Below are 26,101 nucleotides of genomic sequence, written 5' to 3'. Positions count from 1 at the left end.
TTAAGAACATTACAACATGCAAAGAGGATAATTTTGATTACATTAAATTTAACAGTTTTTATACAAACAAAACTAATGCCAAGATTAGAAGGAAAGCAGAAAATTGGGAAACAATTTTTGCTGCCATCATTTCTAATAAAGGCTTCATTTCTAAAATATAGAGAAAACTGAGTCAAAATTGTAAGAATACAAGTCATTTCCCAATTGATAGTCAAAAAAATATAAACACAATTTTCAGATGAAAAAATTAAAGCCATTTATAATTGTATGAAAAAATATTCTAAATCACGATTGATTAGAGAAATGCAAATTAAAACAACTCTGAGGTACCACTTCATCTCTCTCAGATTGGCTAAAATAATAGGAAAAAATAATGCTGAATGTTGAGATGTGGGAAAACTGGGACACTAATGCATTGTTGGTGGAGTTGTGAAATGATCCAGCCATTATAGAAAGCAATTTGGAACTGTCCCCAAGGGCTATCAAACTGTACATGTCCTTTGACTTAGCAGTTTCATTCCTGGGTCTATATCCCAAAAAGATCATAAAAGAAGGAAAAGGATCCACATGGGCAAAAATATGTATAGCACCCTTTTTGTAGTTGCAAGGAATTGGAAATTGAGCGAATGCTCATCAGTTGTGAAATGGTTGAATAAGTTATGGTATATGAATGCAATGGAATATTGTTTTATAAGAAATGACTAGCAGGCTGATTTCAGAAAAACTCAGACATACATACATGAACTGATGCTGAATGAAGTGAGTAAAATCAGTAGAACATTGTATTCAGTATCAGCAAGGTTATGTGATGAATAATTATAATAGACTTAACTCTTATCAGCAATGAGGTGATCCAAAACAATTCCAAAATGCCAATCCCCTCCGGAAAGAGATCTATGGAGAGTGAATGTGGGTTGAAGCAGAATATTTTCACATTTTATTTTTATTTACTTGCTTTTCTTTCTCGTGATTTTTTTCCCTTTTGGTCTGATTTTTCTTGAGCAACATGACAAACATGGAAATATGTTTAGAAGGATTGCATGTCTAAGAATGAAAAGGTAGAAAGGGGTCAAGTTGTAAAGCTTAAAAAGTCAAGTAGGCAAGTTTATATTTTATCTAGAAACAATGGGGAACCAATGAAGTTTATTGACATGGGTGGGTAAGGGAGAGAAAAATCATGTTAAGGTTAGATTTATGCTTTAGAAAATTTACATCAGTTACTGTGCAGAGATTCAGGCAGGCAGATTAAATAGGAGGCTTATCAAGTGTCATCAGATATCCTGGGATTACCTGATGAGAAATCCATAGAGCATATACACTACAGGGGATACAAAAGAAAAATAGGCAATATATGAACAAGACTTCATGAATTTAAATATTGAAGCCAATGGGAACTTTGGATTGGTTTTGCTATCACTATTAAGTACATGTTAGATGCTAAAATTGAAAAGAAAAATCAAGCAATCAGAAATAACAGAAAAATGAACTGGGAACTGCCTGGGAACAATAACTTCAACTGGGGGCACTAGCACAGAATCACTTAAAGAGCCATCAAGTTGTCATGTAATAAAGATAAGATCATCTTCCTGAGTTCAAACATTGCTTTGGACAGTTAATAGCTCTGTGACAACCTGATTTGCCTCAGTTTTCTCATCTGTAAAATGAACTGGTGAAGGAAATAGCAAATCACTCCAATATCTCTGTCAAAAAAACCTCAAATGGAGTCCTAAAGAATCAGATATGACTGAACAAATAATAAGTAGATAGTAGCTCAACTGGATTACTTGTTTGAATTGAAAAGATCTCTGTCATATATGATTGTGTTATGAGTTATTTAAGACAACTTTGAGAATAAAAGTGTTATCTGTATTGTTATTTTTCTTATGTCTGTATGGAATCATTACATGCTCAAAAAATTACCTTTGCCACTGATATTAAACTATAAATGCATGTCAGTATACTTTTTCCATGCTGATTTTCATTTGCCTTCCTATAAAAATTCTATGTTCTAACCAATTAGTACTGTTTGCCATATTCCAAACTTTCTCATCACAGGAACTTTTCTGATGCTTTTCTCTAGATTTGGAATGTCCCTTATCCTCATTTTTCATGAGTAAAAAATCCAACATCAACCAAGGATAGCTTACTATCATCTTTATGAAGAATTCTCTCAACTGATCTTTCCCCCAAAGGAATCTGTCCTGCCTTTTAATTATCCTCTAATTGTGGATATCTCTCTAATGGTGTTTCCTTTTGTGTATATATCTTATCACCTTCACCTAGTCCATAAGATACTCATAGGCAAGAGGGTATAAATCTGTGCTTCATTAGTACAGTTACTTCATAGTAATGGGTACTATTTTTATATCAATCTATTTCTCAAAAAGTAGATAATAGGGGAAATCATGAAAGATGTATTGAAAACTTTTAACACCGATATGCATGTTAAGGAAGGTTTTAGAGGGAAATGAATCAAGCAAAGAATAATGTCTTTGATCTCCTGACCTGTATTTTCTATATTTACTTCTGCCCCCATTACAGAATTCAAGCTATCACTTTCCTCAATAAGTCTTCTGCCACACAAATGGCTGATTATGCTTAAAATTCACCATACATTTTCCCAACATCTTAGTTTGCCTTCACATTTTGTATAGTGAATAACCCCAAAAATATACTGTAATGTTGTAACTGTTTGTCATTCCTTGTATTATATTAAGCTAAATCCTCTACAAATATTAAAACTAATTAATAAACCTTTATTTTTAATAAATTAATTTATAAATAAATGAAAGAAGAGAAGAGGGAAAGAAGATGAAAGGGAAGGAATCATTTTGGAAAATAAGCTTCCAGGAGGATGAGATAATATCTATGAGATACAATTCTTTCTAAACCTTACACTTGAGTATTTTAACAGATAAGGATGATGTCCATTACACAGGATTATTTTAGAAAATTCACTGTAATATCAGCTTCGGAATTTCTAAAGTCTATCTGTGTTAGATCCTAATCCATCAGTTTCCTATAGTTTGCAGAGTTCAGAAACAAAACTATCTGGGCAATACTGCCACCTACTGACAAGTATTTAGGAATCATTCATGAAGGTAAGTAATTCCATTTAAAGAACAGAATGAACTAAACTGAAAAATCGCATGACTTTTAACTGCTTTTCCCAAGGGGAATTTGCAGGAAATTTTCAATAACACTTACAATAATAGTTTTAAATAGCATCAAATTGTAAGCATCTTATTCGGGAAAAACATACAATAAAATGTAAAATAAAATAAATAAAACAGAACTTTTTCTATGTTTTAAAAACCTAATTCTTTACTTTCCACTCTAGAACAGACCTCGTTAGACTTGTCCTGCATTACCCTCAATCCCAATATATTTTGTTTCTCTTCTGTACTCTCTTACAAAAAACAAACATGCATGATATCCAATTTATGGAGTTAAAAGTCAAACAAAAAAAGACAATTAAAAATTCTGGACAACAGAGGGAAATGATGTAACATTTTCACATAAGAAAATTCTATCTTCTGAAGGACCACTACATAGAATTCCTAATCCCTCTAATTTTATCCGCCTGCATTTTGGATTTCCTTCACAGGCTAATTGTACACCATTTCAAAGTCTGATTCTTTTTGTACAGCAAAACAACTGTTTGGACATGTATGCATATATTGTATTTAATTAATACTTTAACATATTTAACATGTATTGGTCAACCTGCCATTTTTTTTTGGGGGGGGGAAGAAGGGGAAAAATTAGAACAAAAGGTTTGGCAATTGTCAATGTTATAAAATTACCCATGCATATATCTGGTAAATAAAAAATATTAAATTAAAAAAAATTCTATCTTCAAAGCTTATGCCAAAGAACAATGAAACATGTCAAAGAAAGTATTGTTGTCTTTTTGGAAAACACTTTGGAAAGATAGTTTTTTTGTTCATCTTTTTGGAGAAGCCAAGTTTTCCCCAGATAAAGGGAAATGGATGACATGCTAATGCTCCAATTGGGGACTTCAGAATCATGGACTGAATTTCAAAAATCTAACCACCTTCTTCTCACCCCAAAAACTTGGTGCCCTTTTCCAAGGTGAGACAACAATGATGAGGAAAGAGTTGACAAGAATGGCAGGAAAAATTCCACTTATTTTAATCACCATCTTTGTGCTTCCTTTTTGACCAAGTTAAGGCATCTATTTCTTAATAAAAAATATTCCTTGTGAACCTTTTTTTTTTTTAACTCATGTTGGATTGTTTTCATTATAATGCTGATAATGATAGAAAGAATGATAAAGCATTATTTGACATATATTTCATTTATATATTGTGAAAATAAGGAATAAGGCAAACTCCTCCTTAAAATAATTTAAAAGAGAAAAGTCAACAAAAGGGGAAAACAAGAAAGAAAACAATTTTATGTCTTCCACATGTCTTTCCACTTGGAAAGTTACATAATAGCCAATGAAAAGTGGAAATCATTTGGAGCTAAAAAAAATAATCAACAGTTATAGTCTTTTTGGTTGAGTATGAGTCATGCATTCATACAATTAGAAGTAATAATTCAAGAGAGAAGATAGATTAAGAAAAATGCATTTAATTATAAAAGATCTTGTTTAAATAATAAAAAAGAAAAATGGCACTAAATCACCAGTTATTTAAGTGATCATATCCACAGGACACTTCTGTAATTAATTATATGCTGAAAATTCACAACTCTTCTTATTAACAACACTTTCCTCTTAATTAAAATGACATCAAGGGGTCCTGATAAAATATATAAATTTTCTTAAGTCCTACCAAAAAGTGTCATCAACACAATTTGTTGAGTTATTCATTTACATTGCCTTTTATTTACTACACTCAAAACTCATAAAATATTTAACATTTTTCTTCCATTTGAGCCTTCTTATTTACAATACAGTCTCACGATCTCTAGTCACAATATGGTTTGTGCAGTAAAATTCCTGTGAATAGTATTTTCCACTACATATAATAAATTTATTCTGATTATTCTTAAAATAAGCCCATGAACATCAGCCTGCTCATGTGCACTGGGTCCTAGCAACTAGAATTATGTCTGCTAACCTGCAGACTTTTATGACTCTGCAATACCTCTTTGTATCGAATGCATTCTCCAACCATTACTGCATTACATGACTTTGCATACATTTCTAATTCTGCTATGACAATGTGGAGCATTAGTTACCACAGAGCATTCTAAGTGGTTTGGCTTTCACTTATTTGTTATCCATAATCCCATATTTTATTTATTCTCAAACATTAGTATTCAATGGTTAAGTGATAATTGGCAGTTTCTGACAGTCCCATTTTCTTGACAGTGGATACAGTTCTGTGCATGTGTCAGATATTTGTAAAAAAAAATTCTGAATCATCTCATGTGATATGGCAGGAGTAGCAAATAACTGTTAAAACAATGCCTCACTAATGTGAACATTAGCATTATAACATTCCAAGATGTGCTACTTAAGTCAGCTGGTTTTGAGAGATGTACTGTCTTAATAACTAACTAGTCATACCTGGAATGTATTATCACCAGAAAAAAATCCTTTTTTTAAAATAATGTAATCTTCATTTATGGGTTTAAAAAAATGTACAGCATATACATGGTCAGAAAGGGACATGAGAATTCATACACATATATTTCCCATAATATTAAATCCAATCATCTCCACTAACTAGCACATGTTATATAGAGTACAAAAGACAAGCCATAAACCAATTAATTTCCTCTGTATCTCACTCAAGGGGTTTTTGTTTCCTAATAATAATAAAATCCATTATTCTGGCAGGAGCACAAATCATATTAAAAATAAGGAAAATATTCTTTAGGCTGTGCCAAATGGGAACACTGTTAAAGGAGATTTATTTTTTATAAGACTTCAAAGTGTCACTTGTTAATAATAGGGCATATTAGAATGACAAAAGAATCCCACTATTTCTTTCATTTTCTTCCATCTAACAATGGTCATTAAGTCAGTCCACAGAGTTGTCGGCAGTTTGTAAGTCTTCTATGAAGGCTTGGACTTTATAACCCACTCGGCATTTGGATTGAGCTGATATAAGTCTTTCATGTATGTATCGTCCTCAAGGCATCGTTCTCCTATTAAAGACACACATGTTAATAATTTGCAATGGTAGAAATGTCAATGTTATTTTTAAACTTAGGATCATTGATCTAGAACCTGTATTGATCTAGGTATTTCAGAGGCCATCTCATCCAATCCTTTCTTTGTGGAGGAGGAAACAGGTGCCACAGATTACTTGCCCAATGTTACAAGTGAAGTAAGTGGCAAAAGAGGAATTTGAATCCAGCTCGTATCTAGAGCCAAAGCTCTTTCCATGGTATGAGATAGTTTCACATTTTAATTCAGAAGCCTTGGACTTAAAAAAAAAAAAAAAAAAAAAAAAGCTTCTCATCATCTTTTCTCTTGCCCCAAAAATATTACCAAGGAAAATATTGTAGAACTGAAAATATTCACACACACAGACATACACACACATATACACACACGAATAAAGGAATCATTAACTACTGCTCTTCATAGATAACTAGTATTCTTTAAAAAATGAAGTAGAGCTTGAAATATTTTAAGTAAAAAGTTTTAAGAGATTCTTACAAAGTTCAGCCACCTTTATGAAAAAGATCAACAATTCTGAAAACATCTTAATTCCAATATGCTTTCTTCTACTGTCCATCAGAAGCTTCCCTTTCATAGGACATGCTCCCAAGAGCAAAGACAAAAAACCTTAAATTTTACTTAAAAAAGAAGGAAGTAATTATGCATCTTATGAGTGATTTCTTAATAGAATGGGAAAGATTTCAACTTTAAATTTCAAATATTATATTTGTAAATATTAACTTACAAGAAACATTTTTCCTTTTTCTTTAAGTATCACAAACAAGTTCACCTAAATTAAGTTTTCATTTTGAATAGATTCATAAAGTCATAGATTTTTATAGTTGAAATGGAACTTAGGGACCAGCCATGTTCAATTCTTTTACAAGTGAGAAAACTAAAGCTCAGTTAAGTTAGATGACTTTCCTAGAAGCAGAGTCAGCAGTAGATATGAGACCTGACCTCAAATCTCCTGATTCCTAATCCAGTGGTTTGTAGGTTGTTTCAAAATATTACTTTAAAACTAAAATATTATTTTCTTAAATTTCTTTTAAAGCCATTTTCCCTTAACATTTTCAAATTGTTAATAAAATTAACAAAATAATTAACAAGTAAAACAAATAAGATTAAGTAATGAAAATAAATCCATAAAATCCATAAAAATAAATTAATAAATCAATAAAAATTAAAATTAAGCTATTTTTAAAGGACAAAAAGAGGTTTTTTTTTTTAATATGGAAATTCCTTTAAATACCCATGAAGTATAATAAAAGATTTTAAAAATCAATTTATGTTATTTTTATCCTTCACAAGGAATGTCATAAAGTTCCCAATGTACGTAGAAAATTAAGCAAACAACAACAAAAACTAGAGCCAGAAATATTTCTGGTTTCTTTCTTTTACCAAAAAAGTCTCAAAACCTTATAATGTTAAACATGCTTATGCTTCATTTCTGTAGGTAATCTATTGTTGAAATGTAAAGGAAGTAGGATTTGGAAAAATCTGCATCACTAGAGAGTATGGAAATCTTTCCTTTTTCAGGGAATTTGCCAGAATTTAAAATCATACTTGAATAGAGTTTATGCAGATGTGGTTCACATTGAGTGTGAAGAGAGAGGCCTAATTTTCCAGGATTCCTTCTTAAAATAGTCGATCATAGACAAAACCATGACAGCAGAATCTACAATATTATTTTTATGTTCTTGACCCATTTTGCTGTAAAGATATTGATAATAATAAAGATTATATATGTCAGTTCATATAAAGAAAGTAGAAAAACCCATTCTTACCAATATTTCCTCCTATTTCATACAAAAAAACTTCCCCTTTCTTGAGTGCCTGGACAACTCCACTGTTGGAAAGAAAACAAACTGATTAGTCACACCATCAAACAGCTTGCAATCATATCCTTTTAATGTGCTTTAAAGGGGATTCTGGGCTGTATGGAAAATTCACAACTTAGACACATTGTAATTATCTACACATTTCTATTTTTCCCATCTGCTAAATGTGTAGAATCAGTAATAAGATGTCACCTGTAAATTAATATTAACTCAGCCACTCACGCATATCAAAGCAAAATAAAAAATCACTATGTAAATACATAAAATTTAAAAGAAAATGCCCAATACATCAATTACCAATAAAATTATTAATATAAAAATTCATGGTTTCTCATATCAAAACATCTAAAAACATAAGACTTCAAAGAAAACTACACACTATTCTCTAATAATGTATGATATCCAAGTACCAAATAGACTCCTGAATAGCAGTTAAAAAGAAATATTTCTACTATGTATTTTTTTACATTTCTTTCTTTCAATAAATATTTACCAAGTGTAGCACTGTGGTTGTTTCTTAAGAGGAATACCAAGATGTATAAGACCTACTCTTTGCCCTAAGGAACTTAAAATTCAATTGGAGAAACATACATTCATTATAAATATATATTAAATCTTAGGAATATATTAAAAGTTATATTTATGGAACAGAGATTTCCAGGAAGTTGTTTATTTTTAAGGTTGTCTCCCCCACCCAATACCTTTGGGTTCCTTTTGCTGTACTAAAGCAATAGCTGAAAAAAAGGGGGGAAAATGAAAGGCAGCATGGTATCATAGAAAGTATGCTTGCTCTAAAGTCAGAATTCTCAAGTTTAATTCCTTCCTGTAATTAACATTTATCACCTGTGTGAATTTGGGCAAATCTCCTGTAAGTCTTTAAACTTCTGAATCTAGTCCATGAATAAACACTAATCACTTAGTATTAAGCGTCCCAATACAAAGAAAGGCAAAATTTGAGCCTGTCTTCAACTGAGGAGCTCCCATTCCAATGTAGAAGACAACATGTAAATAACTATGTAATACAATATGTATTAATGGAAGGATAGGATGAATGATCTCAGGAGGGTAGATGGAAAATCATCTCAGAGGGAGGGGGTCTACAAATTTGTGGGAGACTTGTGGAGGGGAAAGAAGAGACCAGAAATCCCTCTTGTCTAATATAGAAACTTTCTTTTGAAAGAAGCTAGGGAAGTGAAGATGCAGAAGTAAAAAAGGGAATATTCCAATACTGGGGAACAACCTGCAATAAAACGGAGTCAAGAAAGTATGTGAGAAAGAACAAGGGCAGTCAATGAAGCTGAAAGGCATGATGGATAAAGGAAAGTAAGTTTTAAGAACAGAGAAGTTATCGTCAGAGTTATGAAATGTCAAACAGGGAAGCTAATATTGTATCTTGAAGGTAATAGGAAGCCATTCAAAGTTCACTGAGTAGGTGAGTCTAGATCTAAGTAGCCCAGATCTAAGCTTTATTAGGGAAATCTCTTTAGCAATTTCTTATATCAAATGAAAGCTAGACCTGATGATTTTCAAAGACACTTTCAACTCTAAATCTATGATTTTATGATTCTCTGTTAGCAAAAGGCATCATAAGTTGTCATTGCTTTTTCAGGAAGCAGTTGCTTGGAAGTATAGCTTGATAATGGGAATGAGATATAGTGATCATCCAGAAGATTGGGTCTATTGAGTTAATACATGGTATCATGTCAAATGTGATATATTTACCATAAAAGAGCCCTAGTTCTCATATTTAATAATTTCATGACTATAAGGAAAGTCATTTAACTCATCTGAGTTGGTCTGTCTTTCCTCATCTATAAAATGGGGATGAAAATGTGCTTATTACCCATCCCATGCAATTAGATGGCATAGTGAATAGAGTGCTGGTCCTGGACTCAGGAAAACTCATCTTCTTGAGTTCGAATTTGGCCTCAGATAAGTCCTACCTGGATGATTGTGGGCAAATCTCTTAACTTTGTTTGCTTCAGTTTCCTCATCTATAAAATAGCTGGAAAAGGAAATAGCAAACAACTCTAGTGTCATTGCCAAGAAGACCCCAAATAGGGCACGAAGAGTTAAGCACAATTGAAAAATGACCAAACAAGTAAACAACCCATCTGAAATATTTCATAAATATCACTGACTTAGTATAAGCTTTGTATGTCCTAAATGTGTACAACTTGTGTTCTTCTCAGTAGATTGTAAACTCCAAGAGGGCAGTAAGTGTTTCTTTTTGTTTTTGTTGTTTTGGCATCCTTAGGGTATAACACAGGACCTAGAATACATTAAGTGCTTAACCTGTGTTTAATGAATTGTCAAAAAATATTTATTAATATGAGCTTTTCCAATAGGGAGAGCATTTTACTTAACCCCCAAAATAGCAAATAACCTAAATCTCCTCTTTTAGGAATTTGTAATCTACTTTATCAGACTCTATACACTCATGAAATAACCTGAGAACAACTTACACAATCACATATAAGGTACGATTATAAATTACAGAGATTAATTTCATAAGGTATATAGGAAAGCCAATATATAAAATGAAAAATAACAAAGTACAAGGTAAATGCATCAGGACACCACCACTTATGGCAAAGGGGGAAAAATGAATGATTAGATTGGAACTACTCCCAATGGTTATAACATGGAAATAATGATTCCTGACATTACATAGCATTTTTACAATTTACAAAGCCTTTTGTGTACATGATCTTATCTGATCTTTTTAGTCTTTTTCCCCCCCATTTGGCCGTCACACACAGTTCCAAATGACTCATTCCCCATTTTTCCCATAACACTTCCTCATTTAATCTTCATACCTTTGAAATAGGTAAGATCTATATTATCCCTATTTTACAGATGAAGAAACTGAGATTCAGTGAGTTTTCAGTGGTTTATACAAGATCACAAGTTAGAGTCTTGAGAAATCCCACTTTTATTTCACTATTCTCTCAGACAGCAAAGTATATATAGAGAGCTCTATGGGTTGAATCCACTGGGGGGGAGGGGGGGAAGAAGTCAAATAAAGAGATGTAAAATGTAAGCCAAACCTCTGGACTGGAAACTTTAGAACCATCCTGTGCTCTGACAGATGAACTATCATTTTATGCTTCCCAGAACAAGACCTACACACTATTTCCCAGCCACCTCTACAACATGTCAGGTCCACTCAGGACATTGTACCCACAGGAACTTTTGACTCTACACTTGGAACCCTCTGGGCTCTGACAAATGTGAGTCTTTACCTTACTTTACCTAAAACCAGACCTTTTCTCCACTTTACCATGCCACCGGCCATTCCCCCCACCCCTTTCCTATTCCTCATATTTGTAGCCCAAATGCTTAGCAGATACTAAGTCCTTAATAAAAGCCTCATCTGATTATTTATCTATCAATCTCTATCTATCTGATTCTTTCTCTCTATATATGGATATATGCATGTATCTATCTATCTTTACTTGAAAATGTCAATGGACCTAGAAAAAATGCTTTTAGCATGTTAAGTAGATGCCATCGGGAGAATTTATGAAGGACATGGATAAGGGCCGTACAGGATAACAAGATATATGCAGGATAGCAAGATGCAATTAGTGTCAATGGAAAGAATGCCCATATCCATTGAAGGACTAAAGTAAGGACCAAAACTGTAAAGGTAGGCAAAGGGTTGGGAGGGGGAGAAGATATGCAAAGAAAAAGTTTAATGTAATGCCCAAAGGGACAGAAAAATAAACCCTTCTTTACTGTTTTAAGGGAAGGTTCATGTTTAAAATTAGGGCACAGTTTACAGACCATTAGGATTTAATTTTCTATAGCCATGTGTTTGCACTGGCTGTTCCCTATGCTTAGAATGCATTATCTCCCTGCTTCTACTTTTACAATTCCTCATTTCCTTCAAGATCTGATTGAAGCACTTTCTCCATGAAGCCTTTTCTGGTCCTTGTAGTTCAAAGTGCCTTCTCTCTCAAAATTACATTGCCCTTAATTTTGTATTAATTCTTCATGCACTTATTTATGTACATATTGTCTCCTCCTTGAAGACTTAATTTCTTTTTCTCTTTGTATTTCCTCAAAGCCTAGCATTTAGAAGGAGTTTAATAAATACTTATTGCTTTTCTACTAATATTCTATTGGTGTTTAGTCTTGGAGAGGGAAAAGTCCCATAGGATCTTCAAAGATATGCAAGGATAGAAGTACACTCTGCCTGGTCCTTCTACCCTGAATATTCTTTGCATATGGGTCCAGGGGTAGACTGTATATCTACCATTCAAGCTAAGTTCTAAAAACACATTTTTTTTTTTGGTGGGGATGAGAATGGAGTAGAGGACCAGGACTACATATGAAGACTATCTACCAAGACCAAAAAAGAACTGAAATACTACACTCCTCAGTATTGATTTCCTAATTCATGTGGCAAAAACAGTAATAATGATAACTAGCATTTATACAGTGCTTTAAATATTTTATCAATCTATTCTATAATGGTAGTAGTAGTAGAAATAACAGACAACATTTATATAGCATTTTAGGGTTTGAAAAGTGTTTTACATATAACATCTTATTAATATTTTATCAACTTGTTCTGAATTAGTAGTGGCAATAGTCAAAATAATAAGATAGCATGTACATAGTACCTTAAAGTTTGCAAAATCCTTTACATAGAGTATCACCTTAATAATTTTATCACTATTCTAAAGTAACAATAATAGGAATAGCAACAATAATAATAATAGACAACATGTATGTAGCACTTAGGGTTGGTAAAATGTTTTACATATAATAGCACATTAATATTTTATCAATTTGTTCTGAATAATAATAAAAATATAACAGCCTTTATATAACACCTTAAGATTTGCAAAATGCTTTACATATGATATCATCTTAATAATTGATCAACATTCTGAAGCAGTAGTAGTAGTAAAGTTTATAAGGTGCTTTACATTAAGTTATTTCATCCTCAGGAAGTGTGTACTATTATTATATCTATTTTATAGATGAGAAAACTGAGCCAGAGATTCGGTGATTTTCCCAAAGTCACACAGCTAGTAAGTATTTGAAGCTAGTTTTGAATTTAAGTCTTCCTGAATCCAAGTCCATCAATCTCTCAACCATACCAACTAGATGAATGCCATACTACTATGCCAGGACTGTGAAGGAGCTGTGAAGAAACTTTCTTTCTTTTTTTTTATTAATTTTATAATTATAACATTTTTTGACAGTACATACTCATAGGTAATTTTTTACAACATTATCCCTTGTACTCCCTTCTGATCCAAAATTTTCCCCTCCTTCCCTCCACCCCCTCCCCTAGATGGCAGGCATTCCCATACATATTAAATATGTTATAGTATATCCTAAGTACAATATATATGTGCAGAACCGAATTTTGTTGTTGTTGCAAAGGAAGAACTGGATTCTGAAGGTAAAAATAATCTGGGGAGAAAAACAAAAACTGCTAACAGTTTAAACTCATTTCCCAGTATTCCTTTTCTGGGTATAGCTGATTCTGTCCATCATTGATCAATTGGAATTGAATTAGCTCTTGTGAAGAAACTTTCAATCATTTTTCTAAAGTGGGCTCATGCTAAAAAACAGACTAACAAACAAACTTTATCAGATTCAAATTTAAACTCATTCCAATAACTCCATTTTTCAGGCAACAAGCTACAGCTCAAGGCAACAAGTACTTATTAAGTTTTTTCTTTGTGCCAGATGTTATACTAAGCTGTAGTTGATAAAGAGAAGCCAAAATATGACAAGCAAGCATCTATGTACAAACAAGATGTATACAGGGCAAATTGGAGGTAATCTTTGAAACGTGTGAGTGTGTATGTGTTATTGTTGTTTGTTTGCAGGAAGGAGTCCAGGGAGAACACTAGAATAAAGCCTATTCCATCACAGGATTTGTCCTGGGCATTGAAGGAAGCCAAGGCAGCCAGGAGGTAGAGGTGAGGAAGGAGAATATCTTTTTACCAATAATCTTTACCAAACTTCCAAGTAGTTCTAAACTCCTCCCCTCACCCACCTCTTGTGGTTCTCACCCCATTCTGAAAAAGGAAGCCCACAGAAATCCAAAAGTGCTACAGAATAATTAAAATCGACATGGGCCCATACCTTTCTTGGCTGAGAAATCTGGCGAGAACATCACTGGCTTTCAGTTCTTCAGTGAGCTGTATTGCCATGGAAACTTTCGAAAGATGGGGCGCTTGTACTCGAATCACTCCCTGAGGAACATCAGCCTGCAAAGCAATCATGACATTGGAACAAAGCAGGGAGCAGCTGGAACGTGTAACTTTGTGCAATGCATTATATGGTAAGTGTGCTTAACTACTGCACATTTTACAACTCTACTACATAAAAACCTTAACTACTGTATAATGTAATTTAGCAAATTACATCAGAACCTCAAATATCCTTTTAATGGCGATAGGGGAACTTTATAATATGCATACAGTAATGCTTAATTATTTTTAAAGATGTAAAGAATGACAGCAATAACCATTACTGCCATATTAAGTGCTGATTTCTGAGTACTATCTGCTAGTGCATCCTTTTCCTGGCAATTTATGAAATTGATTCAGAAAGAAGTTTCTCTATATGTGAGGGCTGTATTTTTTAATGTTGCTCATCCTAAATTTCTCTAACTTCTACAGTATGCATAATCTTTGCATTTGAAAATCTGAAAAATGAAACATACTTCCTTTGTTTAGTTACATTAGTTCCATTCTCAGCTCATTTTAGACCACATACAAAGAATGCATTGAATGAACCATTATTACCCCTGTCCTGATGAATGAACAGGTTATTTTACTTATACCTACAAACATCAATACATGATTTCTGAGAGCTGAAACAAAACATAAAAATGTATTTTGAGACACTTGAAAATATAAGGCATGATTCATTTTTAAAGGAGTTTCTGAAATAAGAATGTAATGTATGCTAGAAATGTTTCATAGACCAGGCCCATACAGAAAAAGCACAAAACCCATCCATATTAGTGCTTGACCAGTTAATCAATTTAACCAGAATTTATTAAGCACTTACTTTTTGTGTCAGCTGCTGACATAGATCTTTGAAGGTTGTGCCCATAGAGCACAAGCACTGATAAATCTTACCAAGCTGGAATAAAAGGCATTCTAGAAGGACAGTGAACTATATTATGTGTCCCAAAAGTCTTGGTGCAGCTTTATTGCTGCACCAAGACTTTTGGGACACTCTGTATATCTTGTCAACTGAAGAAGGAATAAGTCAAAGAGGATCATAATCAGAAGATCAGCAACCAGTATATGATTTTATTTATTTATTTATTTTTTTATTTAGTAAGGGGAAGGAACAAAAGCAACTCATGGATACTGTCTCCTAAAATGCAGAGAGGGTATGATCATCATTGGTGAAAGGACCACTAATAACCAGTTTCTAAAAAAGTAGAATAAAATATCAGATTCTACTGTGTTCTATAAATGATGAGCAGATAGCTTTCATTGGAGGAGGAGGAAAATTTCTATTAATTTAACTTTATACCATTTTTAATTACAACTGTAATTGAAAGCAATTGTACATATCCTTTGACTAAAAATACCACTACTAAGCAAAGAAAGAGGAGAAAGCATCATATTTATTTTTTCAACTAATTTCATCAGTAAGAAAGATCTTGATGATAAAAGACACTTCCTATACCAGAGCAAATCAGCACAAAAAAATCCAACTCTAACTATTTTTTGATAACATATTAGACTTTTTCTATGGTCTGATCTGTTTGGAATATATGTGCCATAATGGATATAAAGCTAGCACTGGAGTCTGAAAGACCTAGATTTAAGTCCTGGGCAAGTAATTTAGCCTCTCAGTACCCCAGGCAATTCTTTATTACAAAATATTTATAGCAGGACATTTTTATAGTTGTGAAGAACTAGGGGGGAAAAGGTAGTGTCTATCAATTGGGAAATAACTATACAAACTGCCCTATATATGGCATATTATGTGCTATCAGATCAACAAATATTAGGAATTTAGAGAAATTAAGACTTATACAAGCTGAAGGAGAGTAGAACAGAACCAGAAAATTAATTGATACAATGGTGACAATAACACAAGGGAAAATTACACTGAAATACTTCAAAACTTTGATCAGTAGTGACTAGTCACAACTCTGGAAGACTAAGAATGAAGCCTTTCTGTCTTTCAACAGGAAGGTAGATTAGAGCTACTGAATAAAACATAGATTTTTCAGACATGACCAACGTATTAGTTTTTCTTCTTAATAAGATTATTTGTCATAAGACTGGGTTCTATAGGATAAGAAAAGGGGGATCAATGGGAAGTAATATTGATGTGAAAAAAATCATCTATTAAAAAATTAAAAGTAACAATAATTTTATAAGCAAGGAATAAATCTTCAATAGTTGTTATTAATTGTAAGACATTTGGTTTTGATGTATAGCAGGCTTTTTTTTTTGGCTAAGGCAATTGGGGTTAAGTGACTTGCCTAGGGTCACACAGCTAAGAAATGTTAAGTGCCTGAGGTCACATTTGTACTCAGGTCCTCCTGACTTCAGGGCTGATGCTCTACCCCCTGCACCACCCCTCCTGCTCCTATGGCAGGCTTTTTATGTCAGCAAAGAACTGAAAACTAAAGAGACACTTATCAATTGAGAAATGGTTGAACAATTGTGGTATATGAATGCGATGAAACAGTATTGTGCTATAAGAAATGATGAGTGGAATGGGTTCAGAAAAACCTAGGAAGAATTATATGAACTGATACATAGTGATGTGAGCAGAATTAGGAGAATAATGTACACAGTAACAGCAGTATTGTAAATATGAGCAAATGTGAAAAACTTAGCAACACTGATCAAAACAATGATCTAAGACAATTTTAAAGGATTTAGGACAAACAACAACAACAATCTACCACTAGAAAACTGATGAACTCTGAGTAACTGAAGGATTATTTTTTTCCACTTTATTTTTGTTGCTTTTTTTTTCCATTACAATTTGGCTAATGTGGACATGTTTTGCCTGACTTTCTGTGTACAAAGGGTAATGTACTTCTTGCCTTCACCATGAATGAAGAGGAAGGAGAGGGAAGGAGAGAATATAGAACCAAAAATAAAAATAAAGTAAAATGAAATAAAGACTGTGTATGATTTCAATAGTAAAATATATATATATATAATATGTATATATATATATGTATATATAAGTTCAGAAAAACAATTGCTATTTAAATTAAGCTGTAGAAAAATGGGAGAAAAGCAAATTTAGAAGAATTTTAACATGCTATAAAAATTATACATTCACTTTACAAGCATTTATTACACAGTGCTATTTTTAAAAAATAACAAGCTTTAATTACAGGAATATATTAATTTTATTACAACCTGAATGCCTCCTCAAATTCTATCATCAGTCATAATAGCCAGGTATTGTGTGGCTAGGTTTGGGGAATTATGACTTGCTTTTTTTTTTTTTTTTTTTTTTTTTTTTAAGGGTAGGGAAGGAAATATCCCAATTTGAAGCTGCCTGATGACATAAGTCCCTTCTCATATTACTATTGATGCCCTATAACACAATGCTGGTAACTTGAGGATGAAGCATCCTTTCACAACAGAAAATGAGAGAAATAAGAATTGTGTCTCTTAAAAGTGAGAGTTAGGTGCTATTCTTATAGAATGTGTTTTCTATTTATGGGCACATTTTCAGTTTATTGTGGTATATTGGTATAAGATGTTGCTCTAAATTTGATTTCTACCAAACTGCTTTCCTATTTTCCCAGAAAATTTTTATCAAATAGGATTTTTTTTAAAGCAAGTAATCTGCATTCTCAGATTTGCTGAACTCTGGGTTTTGGGGTACAAATGCTTCTCATTCTTGTTCTTTTGAGGAGTCTGTTCTACTGATTCATTTTCTATTTTTTATAGCAAATAGTTTTTAAAATTATTGATTTATGTATAATGAGTGTGGAATGCTATCTTCCTTTCATTCCTATTTTATCTCAGTATTTCCCTTGAGTTTCTAGAGCTTTTGTTTCTCCAAATTAATTTTATTATTTTATATAGCTCTATAAAGTATCCCCTCGGTAGTTTGACTAGTATAGCACTGAATATTAAAGATCACACCATTTAAAAAAAAAAAAAGCAGATCATAGATCTTTTACAGTTCTGGCTAAAGAAAGAATTTACAACAAAAAAAGGAGATAAAGGAAATAAAAAATAAATAAATTGAAATTTTTAAAGATTCTATACAAATAAATTCAATCCAACTAAAAATTTTAAGAGACTAATTGGGGAAAATAAATCTTTGCATCAAGCATCTCTGGCAAGGGTCTGGTGTCCAAGGTCCATAGGGATATATAACACGAATTAGGGGTATATAACATAAATCTAAGATCAAAAGCCATTTCCCAGTGGAGAAGTGATAAAATATATGATTTTCCAAAGCAGAATTTCAAACTATTAAAAGTCACATGAAATATTAATCCAAATCACAAATAAAAAATAATTGAAAGCAATTATGAAATTTCACAGAAAATGAGGAAAAAATGAGAAATATTGTGTGTTATAAAGGTTGTAGGAAGAAAGTCTCATTAATATACTATATAAATTGGTCTAAAAATCAATTGGAGTTATAAAAAGTGTCAAAAAATGAATATATTCTTTGATCTAGAAATCTCAATACTAGGCAAAAACCTCACAGAGATTAAAAACAAAAAGTTCCAATAGACCACAAAATATTTACAATTATGTTTGTAGTGGTGTAGATTCATGAATGAATAGAAATGTTGCTATCTTGTAAGAAACAATCTAAATGAAAAACAAAGAAGCATGAGAAAACTTATATGAACTGATACAAAAACTAGGAAAAAATATAAACAATGACTACAACAATGAAACTTGAAACAACAATTAAAAAAAAAAACTGAATGCTATTATATTATAATGACTAACCTTGGCCCTAAAGAAAAAAATATGAGAATGTACTTCAATTCTTCTTTGAAGAGATGAGGAACTAATTGATGTGTAGTTAATATTGCTAAAATGCCCCCTATTCCCTATTCCTTTTTAACAATTCTCTAAAGAACCAATGTGGCATAGTAGATAGAAATCCAATCTTAGAGGCAGGAAGATTTGAATTCAAGTCCAGCCTCTGATACATACTGGTTGTGTGACCCTATAGAAATAACTTTATTTTTCAGTATTCTCAGTCAGTGCTGTCAAGCTCAAAAAGGGCCATCAAACTATACATGATATCTGTGAGTACATTTTGATTTAGAAAACCACATTATCTATGTTTTAGTGGATTTTTATTATCTTTGCTAAATATTTTAAACTCTTCTGGGTCACGTTTGGGAGAGTCACAGACATAAATTGGCCATATGTTTGACACCTCTGCTCTAAGCAAAGAGTCTAGCCTGTAAGTGCAGAGAAAGGACTCCTCTATATCTGTAGAAGAAGCTTCCTCATGCAGAGCTCCTCTACCAATGAAACTAAAGGTATAGTCCTCATTTCTTTTTTATTTTTATTATATAGGTTTTTCTGAGAGAAGAATAAAGATAGCAATAAAAAAAATTTAAATAATGAAAATAGGGTTTTTTTCATGCAGGCTTGCTTAAAATTAGAGGACTATTAGTCAAAGTTTTAATCAATTATCCATCCAAGAAAGAAGTCTTAGATAATAAAGGAAGGAAGAGAGTACATGTGGAAAAAGTCAGATTTTCTTTCCAATTTGGCAAAGATGATCACATCAGACTAATTGATTTCTACTAATCCAACAAATAGCTGAATAATAGAAAAGTATATGTTAATGTTTGTGGGAATCTCTTACAGAGAAGTTTCAAGATAAACATGGAACAAAAGAAACAAAATGATATGAAAATAATATATAATTGTGGTAATTTTTCCAAGAAGCAAAAGGTCTTACATTGTTCACAGCAAGAGTATTTATTGTGGACACACATCTCAATCCAGACTAATACGGGGTATTCCAAAAGAAGCTTTAAGAGCTTAAAATATCTTTAAAGGATATTTTAGGATACCTATATTTCTATATTTTCCCACTATTTTTTCCCTCTCTATGCCAGCCAAACTGAGATAAGTTATTGTGGTGGAAAGAATATTAGCTGAAGCATGACAAATATGGAAATGTTTAGAATTACACATTGAACCTCTAGTGGATTGTTTGCTTTCTTTGGGAGGGACTGGGGTTGAGGGGGAAGGAGGAAGAAAAATTTGGAGCATAAAGTTTTGCAAAGGTGAATGTTGAAAACTATCTTTACATGCTTTTGGAAAAATAAAAAGTTATTTTAAAAAATAAGAAAAAGAATATTGGCTTGAGAAGCAGGTGATTTAGCTTGCTGCTGGGATTGGTTCTATCTTTGGCGATCTAATTTTCTGAGACTCAGTTCTGCACCTCTAACATTGGGGGAAAGTTGGCTAAATAATATCAAGATTTTCCAGGTCTAAAATTTCCAGTTTATAACTTCATTGGCTCCAGAGCAACTTCTCTGCCACTTCTAAGGCTTTATTCATAAAGTTCCCTACTCCCATCTCAAACTATTGTAATCCTTCAAGGTTCAACACAACTCAAATGTCATTCCATTATTCCCTGATTCCTTCTAGCCAGAAGTTATCACTCTCTCCCTCTAACTCTCATGCTATTTTCTTTGTTCTCTTTTTTTGTCACTCACAATAGTCTACCTAGAATTAGAGCTGTTTGCAAATATCTCTTATCTTCTCCATTAAACTGTGAGTTCCTTAAAGATAGGGAACATATCTTACTAATATTCCTTTCCCCCATAGTCTCTAGTACATTTATCTCAAATAGAATTTGTATTCAATTATTATTTTTGAATATATCTCTCTGGGGAAAAAATCTACTTTCCATTAATTATGATAGTTAAGAAAGAAAAACTTCCATGGAATAAAGACCCAACTAATCCTAATTCAAGCTTATATATCCTTTGAAAAATGTGTGATATATTTCTAACCAGAAGTGGAGAATGAATTGTCCACTTAATACAACCCATCCATGTCTCTCTCCTTCATTTAGCACCCCCCCCTTTTAAAAATGTGGAAAAAAAACAAAAGATGGAAATCTCTAGGACACAATTTTTAGTCATTTCTGAAAATAGGGAACTAAAGAAAACCAGAGTTGTCATATACCTAACTCAACTGAGTCACTGTTAGACTTGGAAAGAGATACACACTGGCCTCATTCCAAAACACAGTGAATTGAGAGTGCCTGGCATGTATGTATGAAGCACCAGGAATGTGTTCTAAAATCTGTTTTAGCAATGAAACTTCATAAGTAATTTGATCTTAATTCTGCTACTCAAAGCAACCTACAAAAAAGCTTGACTGTCCTTAAGTCATATCACGGATTACATCAAAGACTATCCTTGCCACATCTACCCACTTCTGATACTGTGGAGTTCACTAGGTACAGATTTTAAGAAGAAAATCTTAGCCACTACTAACTCTCAAGATTCCTCTCAAAAAATCTGCTTTGCTGGCATACACAGTGGATACAGTGAATGGGAAGGGCCCAGATTTCTATAATGACCAATTTTTGAGAGGGGATGAGATCCTCTTCTTTAAAGGTTTTTCAAGCAAAAGTGAGCAAGATAACCATTTTTAAGAGACTGTCTCTTGGTGTGGATTGGACTAGATAGCTACTGAGATCTCCTAAAACTTTCAAAATTCTGATGATTATCTGTAACATTTTGATAAATACTGGCAGGGACTACATGAGACAGTTCCAGTGGTAATGACCTTACTGTGATAGACACAGAGATCTCTCCCTTCTCCCTCCTTAGTCTCTTCCAATGAAAGGACAGGAAATGAGGATTGTAAAATTCTATTTTCAAAGTCTCAGTCCTAAGAGAAATACTTACCAAGCTGTGAAGTTCTTCTCCAATCTTATATAAACAGAGTTGGGTTATCAATTGGATATCACTTGTTATAATCTATCTGCATCTCTGTTACATTACTATAGATATGTAACCAAAGACAGAATTATAAAAATTAACCCTGCAATCTAGAAAATCCACTAAAATTCTTTTGGCCCTCTTTTAATACCAGAGAAAAAGTCTGAATTATTATGATATTAAAATATAAACTATGTTGATATTATATAATGTGATTGATATATTTTATGCATTTCTGAGTTTCTAAACTTTTTTTGTGGCATCTGCTGGTCTTTGTGTTGTTGATGGCTTCCACAAGACTATGAAAGCCACTATGGGGAAAAGATGAGAAAACTGAGTTCCCAAAACATTAAATCATTTGCCCAAGGTCACGTACTTAGTATGTGATTTGAACCTAGGCCTTGTTCTAAACATATTGCTCTTTCAAATGTACTATATAATACCTCACACATACAATTTCTAACATCTAGGATCTTATCTTTTACACCTCTCTCCTTCATTAAGAATTAAGCAATCATCATGAAGGATAAAGAGGATGGTATATAAAGGGTGAACTTCTATTACATGAAGTTTATTTTATGAAAGTTTATTTTATAAAAAATATATATTCCATTTAATAAGTTAGCAGCAAAATTGTGCCATGAGTCTCATTCTTGACATTTTGTTTTGTTGTGCCATTTTAATGCACTTTTCCTTTCTTTACTGATTACACACCAACTCTTCCTGCTCCCAAAAAAGCTCTTCATGATGTAAAAAAATAAATAAATAAAATCATAAATAAGCAAAATATATCATCATAAAAATGTATGTCTCATTCTGTGAGCAATCTTTAAAATGTGTGTAAATGCATATGTGGGAGTGATTCAGGGTATGAAAAAATCAAACAACTTTCATTGTAGAAATTGAAAATTAGGCTCACTTTGAATCTACTGAAAACTAATTCTCTTTGGAAAGAAATAAATTCCAAGAAGTGATTGTTAGGGATCGGGGAACTTAAAAAGCAATGATTAGATGCTATTGCTATCTATTTTTAACAGGCTTGCACAAATGATATTTATACAAAAGGTAATAAACTATGCCCAATGTTAGAAACCTGCATATCTATGCTAATTCCCCTGAAGTTCTAGCATCAGGTCAAATAAAACCTAAACACTATTAATGTACTAATATGATGGTGCGACCAAGCTCTGAAAATACATACCATTCCTGTTCATTAAGGCAGCACTCCGGGTCTGCTCTCAACCTGTGGCACAATCAGTGCTGACTCAACACATAGCATTCACTTGGTAAGCTCCCCATAGACATGCTGGATAGCTGCTGCTACTGCAACAATCCAGGCCACTACCCCTGGAAATTTTATCTGTTTTAGAGCGGAGCTTATGCAGAAAGTCACCCAGAAGAGCAGGATTCCTTGACTGACTAGCCATTAAATATCAGTTAGAGTAAAGGATTTAACACCCTTTTAAAAATTTTACAGTTAATTTCTTAAACATGTAAACAATATTGTAATGGAGAAAATGTTTTCATATGGCCCTCATGTGGTCTACATACTGATCTAAAGGGGAGCTTAAAATCTGACGTCGTTTCTTATTATTCAGCTAAGTAAACTGCAATCCAAATCTTCCCTCATTAGGTGCTCGATGGGAGATGCAGTAAAACTGCCTTACTCAGATTTTTTTTTTCTCTCTATAGGTTTGAGCTATTGTATGAATGTCATGTACTAGATATTAACTCTTAGAAAATCAAACATTAATTTACACACACTCTTTTTAAAAAACCTAATTTTCGAGTAAATTTGAAGCCTTTGATGAACCTAATAGCTTTTTTTTTTTTTTCCTCAATAAGGCAATAGATGATTAGACACACGAGGGCGAAACCTGGAAATAAGTGTTTTCCAAGAACAAGGCCAGATGTAGCATGCTATTTTACAGCTATAGGAAGACATTTCAGTTGCCTAAACTAAAAGGGAGGACTGCAGGGAGAGGACCAGGAGAGCAAGAAGAAATAATACCCATTTCTGAAAGATATAATTTGTTTTTTCATTTTCCAAATGTCTTTAGTTTTTACTTTGCATTTATTGTAAATTAAATGCTAATAAAAATTAATTGCAGATATTTTGTCTGATTTAAGTATCATATCTTTCTTGTGCTCCCAAAAAACACCTTAACCCCAAACCCTTTAGAATGCCTTAAAAAAGAAACAAGATTTGATGCTTGATAATATAATTGGATTTTCCATATGGGGTCCTCAAGTAACTCCTGACTCTCTTCCAGGCTTAAAGCAGATGCATGAAACAATACCTTTGACTATACTCATGGGTCAAAAAGGTTGTTAAATGAAACCAGAGCCTGCATTTTAAATGAAGTTGTGGCTAAAGAAATTCAACCACAGCTACAAACAAACCAGAGTGCACTGTCACAGCTCTGCAATGCCCAGACTGCTCTGTGCCAAGCCATGGAATTATTGGCAGTTGCAAAGACCCAGAAAACTCCAAGAACACATCAAGGTTCCTCCAACCTTGCTCCCAGCAGCTAGTGAGGTGACTTTGCGCAAGTCTATTAAATTCACTGGCTTTCACCTATAAAATGAGGGGTTTAAGCTTCAAGATTTTACAAGTAAAATCCAATCTTAATGTTGAACAAATCCATGATTGATTATAGTGACAGCATTTTCTTCCTACCACATTTTATTTTAAAAAAAATCAGTTATTTTCTTATGTACTTCCTTTTATATAAACTATTATAACTATAAAATCATAGAATGTTTGAATACAGATATCAACTAATTCTCCCATAGCCCTTTTCTATATTTAGCAGAAAAAAGTGAGGTTCAGTTTTTCCTTAGTAGTGCCCCACAAATTCCAATATGAACTATAAAACATTTTAATGGCATATGGTTTTATTATTTCTAATAAACTGTTCTTTCCCCCAGGGCCTGCTTTAATGAATAAAGAAGATTCATTAGTATTTAGCAGCAGTTATATTTATATGCAAATAATTAATGTGCTGAACTTCTTTCAAAAGTTTGCCCTATTAAGTAGATTAAAATTGTCCCTTACTATAGTCTGGTGAGCCATTTCTTAATAGCTACTTCAAAGATAACTTCAATTCATTGTATATCTAATTAACACATTAATTCAGAAATGTGTACAAACAAATTACACTATACTCAAGGTAATAAACAGTGAATGATATCATATTTCCTAAAGAAAATAGGAACTTTTAGGGGTTTTTTGATAAAGGGTTACTAGAAAAATTAAAACTTTTCTAGGCACTTTTTTCTCAGTATAACCTGAGGATAACAATACAAGAGGGCTAAATTTCAAAGATGTTATGAAAGCAAATAAGAGAAGAGAGAAAAAAAAAAACACTATGAAATCCCTTTGAAGTGATTTTAAATTTACAAGCCTCTGCTTATCATGTCCTTTTTGCTCTTAAGAAGGCAAAACATATGTTACATTGTATTTTTCCAATTATAAAAAACCTCCATTTAAAACAGGTTACTCTTTTATCTTGAATATTATAATATTTCCCTTAAAAGTATTTACATGTAGAGAAATTGTGAATATGATGAGGAGTGTCTAAATGGTAAATTTAGAAGATCAAAGTTGGAAGGAAAAAAAGTTAGACAATGGAAGGTCCTTACATTTCCACATCTTCCCACAAGATGTCACTACTTAACTAAACATGGTAGCTAAAAAAGCGAGGGTTCTCAGTAAATAGAACAATGGAAACATTTGACTGTATTTGCGTACTAGCTCCACAAATATTATTTTATAGATACCCTTCATTATTTTCAACTCCAGTTACTTAATATACTGGAATGTTTGCTAGATAATGCAGAAAAGTACTAAACAGGTATAAGACGCACAAATATTTGTCCTTTCAAATAAAAGTAAAAGCTTATTTGTCTTTCCAATTTAACTCTTTCCAACCTCACTACTATCTCTTAAACTAAAATTCATTCCTATGTTCAGTGTTTCGTTTTTAATTGACTACAGTTTGTTTGAGAATATCATTTGCCTTAACTAAGAAAATATGTTTTTACTATTAGTCTATCTTTTGGTCTAGAACTTAAACTATCTCATTCTCAACTCTTTCTTCTCCTCTAGCCAAAAGGAACATAAAAATACATTTTTCATCTCACTGATTTACTATTAAAAAGTCCTGTGAGATTTCCAATTAT

The 26,101-nt window shown here is 32.6% G+C and overlaps 1 protein-coding gene across 1 annotated transcript in view; it reads right to left on the bottom strand.

Moving 5' to 3' along the window:
* Positions 1-4,839: 4,839 nt before the first annotated feature.
* The window catches only part of ARHGAP18 (Rho GTPase activating protein 18), a 166,869-nt gene continuing 145,607 nt past the window's right edge, over positions 4,840-26,101 (bottom strand). The window contains exons 13-15 of the mRNA XM_074309867.1: positions 14,101-14,225; positions 7,933-7,994; positions 4,840-6,126 (exon numbers count right to left, since the gene is read on the bottom strand). Coding sequence (XP_074165968.1) covers positions 6,035-6,126; positions 7,933-7,994; positions 14,101-14,225 — 279 coding nt within the window. The 3' untranslated portion in view covers positions 4,840-6,034. The remainder of the gene's footprint in view (positions 6,127-7,932; positions 7,995-14,100; positions 14,226-26,101) is intronic.

Source organism: Sminthopsis crassicaudata, chromosome 4, assembly GCF_048593235.1.
Source record: "Sminthopsis crassicaudata isolate SCR6 chromosome 4, ASM4859323v1, whole genome shotgun sequence".
Taxonomy (NCBI): domain Eukaryota; kingdom Metazoa; phylum Chordata; class Mammalia; order Dasyuromorphia; family Dasyuridae; genus Sminthopsis; species Sminthopsis crassicaudata.
This window is presented reverse-complemented; position numbering and strand designations above follow the sequence as displayed.